Source organism: Solanum dulcamara, chromosome 8 (assembly GCF_947179165.1).
Source record: "Solanum dulcamara chromosome 8, daSolDulc1.2, whole genome shotgun sequence".
NCBI lineage: Eukaryota > Viridiplantae > Streptophyta > Magnoliopsida > Solanales > Solanaceae > Solanum > Solanum dulcamara.
Genome location: NC_077244.1, coordinates 8,219,081 through 8,226,046, shown reverse-complemented (window position 1 = coordinate 8,226,046; position 6,966 = coordinate 8,219,081). Strand labels below are relative to the sequence as shown.

At 31.3% G+C, this 6,966-nt stretch overlaps 1 protein-coding gene across 2 annotated transcripts; it reads left to right on the top strand.

Moving 5' to 3' along the window:
* Nucleotides 1-4,463: 4,463 nt before the first annotated feature.
* Nucleotides 4,464-6,657, top strand: LOC129901358 (putative pentatricopeptide repeat-containing protein At1g12700, mitochondrial). Of its 2 annotated transcripts, none has more exons than XM_055976509.1 (2): nucleotides 4,464-4,749; nucleotides 4,908-6,657. In XM_055976509.1, the coding sequence occupies exons 1-2, from the start codon at nucleotides 4,721-4,723 to the stop codon at nucleotides 6,199-6,201; spliced, it is 1,323 nt and encodes a 440-aa protein (XP_055832484.1). In that variant the 5' UTR covers nucleotides 4,464-4,720; the 3' UTR covers nucleotides 6,202-6,657. The 2 variants fall into 2 exon arrangements, with proteins under 2 accessions (XP_055832484.1, XP_055832485.1); XM_055976510.1 differs by having other exon boundaries at nucleotides 4,465-4,606.
* The last annotated feature ends 309 nt before the right edge of the window (nucleotides 6,658-6,966 follow it).

The window sequence follows — 6,966 nt, the reverse complement described above, 5'->3', positions numbered from 1 at the left end:
TTATTATAAAGAATCGATAGTAGAATTGGGGGAAGAAAGACAAATGAAATGTGGAACCATAAATAAAATGTTCTTTATTTTGATTTGATGTGTTAAACCACTTTTGCAATGTCTTAACAATTTCTAATCAACTACATTCAGCCAGAAATTAATAGGGTTAATTATATGAATAATTTATATTCGACTATTCATTTTATTTCAATATTATGGACCAACTAAAATTATAGATTTTGAAAATCTTACACTGACATAAAAGTCTCTAATCATATTAAAAGACTGGAACTAACCAAATGAACTGCTTTCTTTTTATTTAAAGCTAGATTTTTCTTTGTAAAACAACAATTTCATATATTTTTGCACCTTCCCTTTAAAATTAAAAACGTGAGATATATACAAGTAATAACAATAGTTGTGCATATTTTGAGAGATTATAGGCCTTTGGTACAATATTCCTAAATATTCATTCATTTGGGATACTCTGTCATAATCAACACTCTAGTTGTTGACATGGACATCCCTTTTGAAAGTGAAACGTATAGTTGGCCATGTGAGAATATGTGATTTGGCAGATATGGTCCAACATTAGGAGTGAGTGTGTTTGGTAGGAAGGAAAATGTTTTCCATGGAAAATGATTTCCTAGAAAATATATTCTTGAAAAATACAAGTAGATTTCTTACGTATTTTTTAGTGTTTGGTAAGTAACCAAGAAAATATTATCTCAAGAGCATTTATATGTTATTTGGCAAAACGTTATGGAGGTGGGTAGGGATGGAGAGAGTGGGGTTCGAGGGCGGCGGGGGTAGGATGGTCAAGGGATGATGTGAGGAGACAATAAACTTGAAATGTCATTTATGCAACTTGTTTTTTCTATTTCCATTAGAGAGGTCATTTTTCTCATTTTTAAGGAGCTCATTTTCCTAAATAAAATGTTTTCCAAACATTTTGATCAACCAAACATAGAAAAATTAAAAATATTTTTTGGAAAATGTTTCCGTCAATACAAACACACCCTAGGAATTGTTTGTCCATGTGCTTTATTTATCGTCATTGTGTCATTGCAGAACATATTTGTATTGAAAATTGTTTGCGAATGAACTTGAAATGATATCCTTCATTTTCAGGCGGAGAAGTTGAATTCTAGGAATGAACACATGCTTGCTAGCGATTGACCGGTTATAATTTCTGCATGTGTGACGTTGTTGTTGAACCCGCAACAAATCATACTTGAATACAAATCTTATGATATGAGCTCAGCAACTTCCTCTGTATCAACTCAACATAATGTTCTCCTTGAAAATTTTAATCTGTTAAAGAATTTTCTGTGAACATAATGATGAAGGATCTTGTAATATTTCTCTCCTTCCAGTGATTCATTTGCTTATATAAATGCTTTGGAAGTTGTGTCTGTACTTGATAGCTTTATAACCTTCTCCTCTAATTAATTTTTTTAGGAAAATCTACAGAATATAATAAACATCAATATATATTTAATATAAATAGCTATAGTTTATCTTTTTTATATAATATAGATACAATTAAATATTAAAGGTCAAATTCATCGGTGACTCCTTAAAGTTGAAACCAAGTTTCATTTAGACACCTTAACTGAGCGATGTTCACTTTAGACACCTTATGTAGAGTTCCACTATGTCATTTTGACACTTTTTTAATAATCAGTTAAAATTAAACAGTGAGTGTAACACACTTGCGAATGACTTGACACTACGACTAATTAAAAAAGAACATGTGGCATTTGAGTGCAAAATAATATTTAAAAAATACATTATAGGAAAAAAAACTAAATTTCAGTTACAAATAATTATAAAAAAAATATATTTTTCTAAACCCCACCACAACTACCCCACCCCTCCTTCCTCCTTTCTTCCCAAACTTTTTCGGCGCCTCCCGAACCCCCAATTTATTCTCTATTTTTTTTTCATTTTAGGATTTTCATTAGATTTAGATTTTCATTTTTTTTCATAATTATAATTGTTGGATCTAAAGAAAAGAAAAGAGAAGAAGATGATGGTGGGTGCGATTTTCAAATCTGAAAAAAAATTAAAATTAAAAAAATTCTTACGATAATGATAAAATTAATGGTGATGGTGAGAACAAGAAATAAAGAGAGAAGAAATAAAAAATAGGGGTGTTGGTATAGAAAAAAGTGGAAGGAGGTGATGGTAGATTTAGAAAAGCAATACAATGAAGAAGAAAAATAGCTTAAAAACAGATTTGAATAAAAAATTCGACCTCCATTGAAGAAGTTTAAGCTTGAAAAAATGGTGGGAGACGGTGGCTTGAGAAATGGAGAAGAAAAAGAAAAAAGAAAATAAAAAATGGCTAAATAAAGTCTTTCACGCGCTATTATTGAGTGTATCACACTCACTTTGTTATGTCAGCAAGAAGTATCAAAATGACACAGCAGAACCCTACATGAGGTATTCAAAGTGAACATCGCCCACTTAAGATGTCTAAGCGAAACTTGGTGTCAACTTTAAGGGGCTACCGATGGATTTGACCAATATTAAATAACAAAGTTAATCATACTTTTAATAATCATTTTTTAAATTGTATACATAATTAAACAAATATTTAATAGCCAAACAATGAATGCACTCCTAATCAATGCACTTCCCAATTTTTTACCATCTTCAAGGTTTTCTCTTGCAATATCCTTATTTCATTGTCCCCCCCCCCCCCCCCCCCATATTTCCATCTTAATCATGATTTTCTTTTGCACGATTTCAGCTTTATGAGGTATCCTCCAATTTCAATTTTTGTCCTCGTTTTTTTGTAGATTACACTTGTATACAACTACATGGTTCATCTATTTTTTATAAGATTTCGTTGAAGAAATATTGTCTCCATTAGAATTCAAAGTATTCATATATCCTCCAACACTGGTATTTTAAATAATCATACTTATATAAATACTGCATCCATTTGAATTCAAAGTATTCATATTTGTTGTTGTAATTGGGTACTATTTTGTGGTATGTTCTATTCTATTTGTTCCTTTTATATGGTTGGCCAAATGTATCAAACTTTTGTTTAATATCAAGAGTATAACTATTTATGTAAGTTAATTAATGTTTTTCTTTACCCTTTAATGTTTATCTAACATGAGCTGCACAATTATACTGGGTATTTTTTTATTTATTTAAATAGTACATGAAAAATAGAGTTGGAGGGTTGAAATGGAACAAAATTGAGTCGAAGTGCCAAAATAAAGTTTAGGAACAAGTTAAGGAGATCGTGTATGTGTTTGGCCTTATATCTATAATTTTGCATGTACTACTTTTGTTCTGAATATAAGATCATTTCGACATAAAACTTGTCAATTGTGGATTTCTTGACATTTCGTCAAGAGGAGGTTACAACTTTCTTTTTACTATTCATGATTTCAATACATTCACAATTGAGAAGTCTCGATCGGCGCAGGTGCTATTCAAGAATAATTAGTGAAGAAAGGGCAAATAAATGTAGAACTATAAATAGAAATGAGTTCTTTTTTTTTGAATTCTTTATTTTGATTTTATGTGTTAAACCATACTTTTTGAATGTTTTGCAACTTTCAATCAATTGCATTTCTGCCGATATTAATTAGGTCAATTATATAAGTTATCTATAATTGATTGCTTTATCCACATTCATTTTATTTCAATATAAAAAAAATAAATGTCTTGAAAGTAATTAAGAGTTTTCTAACATTAGAGATTTTAAAATTTTCACATCAACAGTTACGTTGTTATAAAAAGTCTCTAATCAAAATAAAAGATTCAGACCAATGAAACGATTTGCGTGAAAAAATAGATTATTATTTTTAAAAATTTGAACGTAAGATTTGTTTTAAAAAGAACTATATCATATATTTTTAAAACTTTTCTTAAAATTCAAAACACCCGACATATGGTAATGATAATAATGTGTATATTTTGATGGGAGACCTTTGATACAATATTGCTAAATATGATTTTAAGTTATCTTTTACCACTTTAATATCTTCAATCATGAAAATACTATGCACTTGGAGGTTTAGATATCACATGTTCAAACTATCCCAATCAACCTTTTATTATAAGAATTTGTTTAGTCATTAATATTGTCAAAACATATTTAGGAAAAGTTTGGACATGTAATATTGTTTGGTCATAAAATTTATTATTATTTGACAAACAATTCAAATTTTGTTTTGATAATTAATTTTATCCTCCGTTATAATATGCGATTATTTATATTCATGCCTTCTACAAATTTCTCACCGTATCCCTCATTTGATAAAAAACCCCAATTCAATACAATTTATTTGTTTTTGCTTAAAAACGATCCATCACTCAATTTTAACCCATATCCAATCCTCTAACTAACTTAACCCAAACAAATTAAACCCATTTTTCATATTCATTGCCCAAACTATTCCCAAAAAAATTTCATCTAGTGCTAAAATATACCTCTTTTGGATGAGTGTATTTCTTTTTATATGTAATAAAAACATACTTTGTGAAAACCCCTCTATACAAAAGTTGTGCAAAATTAAGGTACAGATTCAGAGTGAGAAGCGCCCATCGAAGATGAAGAGAATTCCTTTGAGTTACTGCTCCAATGGTATCCCTTTTCTCTCTTTCTTTACTAATTCCATTTCTGGTTCGGCATTTACAGTTGTTAGACCTTATTCTTCATCCCATACTAATACAGTAAACGAGAATGTCAAGTGTTTAGATGATGCTGTTATTGTCTTCCATCAAATGGTTAGGATGAAGCCTCTTCCTTCTCTTGTTGAATTTTCTAAATTATTTAAAACTATGATAAATATGAAGCATTACTCTCCTGTCGTTTCTCTTTTTAGAGAAATGCAGAAATTGGGTATCCCAATTCGTGAATTCATTTTGAATATCGTGATTAACAGCTATTGCCTGATGCATCGTGCTGATTGTGGGTTTTCGGTGTTACCCATTTACCTCAAGAAGGGTATTCCATTTGGTACAGTCACCTTTAACACCCTAATAAGGGGATTCTTTGCTGAAAATAAGGTCAAAGATGCTGTTGAATTGTTCAAAAAGGTAGTGAGAGAGAAGATTTGTGAGCCCAACCAAGTCACATATGCAACCATAATGAATGGGCTCAGCAAAAGGGGGCATACTCAGAAGACTTTAAGTTTGCTACGGTTAATGGAACAGGGGAACACTAAGCCCGACATATTTAACTACAACATCGTCATAGATGCCCTTTGCAAAGATGGGAACTTAGATGCTGCTATCAGCCTTTTGAACGAGATGAAACAGAAAGGCATTCCTCCAGACATAGTCACATATAATTCATTGATTGATGGTTTGTGTAAGCTTGGTCAGTGGGATAAGGTTAGGACTTTGTTCTCTGATATGGCCTTGAACCTTAATATTTATCCAGATGTGCGCACCTTCAACATAGTGATAGATGGACTATGTAAAGAAGGGAAAGTTGCAGATGCCGAGGAAGTAATGAAATTCATGGTGGGAAAAGGTGTAGAGCCCGATATATTCACCTACAATGCGATGATGGATGGATATTGTTTGCGTGGTCAACTTGATGGAGCGAGGAGAATTTTTGATTCCATGATAGATAAGAACATTGAACCTGACAGTATTAGCTATAACATACTTATAAATGGATATTGTAAGAAAAAGAAATTGTCCGAGGCCATGCTATTGTTTTGTGAAATTTCTCAAAAGGGATCAAAGTCTGATATTGTTACCTACAATACTATCTTGCAAGGTCTGTTTGAAGTTGGAAGAATTGGCGATGCAGAAAAAATTTATGCCGAGATGCTATCTACGGGCCCTAGACCTGATATATACACTCATTGCACTTTGCTCAATGGTTATTTTAAGTATGGGCTTGTTGAAGAAGCTATGTCACTCTTTAAAAAGTTGGAAAGAAAGAGAGAAGATATTGATATTACATTTTACAATGTTGTCATTAATGGATTGTGCAAAAATAGTAAACTCAAAGAAGCTTATGCTGTTTTTGAGAAGCTTTATTTCATTGGATTGCTTCCGGATGTGAGAACATACAATGTAATGATAAATGGATTTTGTCTCGAAGGGTTGTTTGATGAAGCTAAAGATATTCTAAGAAAAATGGAAGACAATGGTTGCTTTCCAGACAATGTCACTTACAAAATTATTGTGCAAGGATTTCTCAGGTGCAACAGAATTAGTTAAATGGCAATTTTCATGAAGGAAATGGCCGAAAGGGACTTCTCATTTGATGCAACTACAACTGAGTTTTAGTTAAATGTTATAAGGGCGAATCCTTCCGTCCTCGATATGATACCAGAGCTTCGCTTGGAAAAAAACCAGTGACCATTTCTTTCACTTGGTTTAGGATGTAATTTTAGGAGCTTTATGTATGAACTAAAAGTACTGGATGATCTTTTGGGAATTGAATTTTTAGAACAATAAAATTGTAACTTTTTTTTTCTTTTGGTAAATAAAGAATTGTATTGCTCAAGAAGAAAAACAGTACCTAACTGGCCTGGGCTTATAAAAATTGTCGAACTTAATTGGTCCTTTGACTATAGCCATTTTCAACTAATGTAGGAGATGGAGGGAAGGGATTTCTTTTGAAGATGTAGAAATTTTTATGCAATTCTCTACTGTAATAATTCTTTATTTCTATATTTTAGATTAAATTTTTAATGTATTCCCTACATGTTATTTCAAGAATATGCAGAAAAACCATTTTGTGTCTAATCTTATAAAATGCATACCTAGTTATATTGGGATGTATTTTCATTCTTCCACTATTATTACTGTGTAAGTTAAAGAAGACTACGTTACACTTTAGTTTCTAAAAGAATTATGATTTTTCAGTATGAATTCTGCAGATGACTTGTCATGTAAGTTATCTTATGATTTGCTGTGTCCTTTCTGATACTAAGTTCGTATCTAAAACTTTTATACTTATTCTGTTTTGGGCCTTTCTAT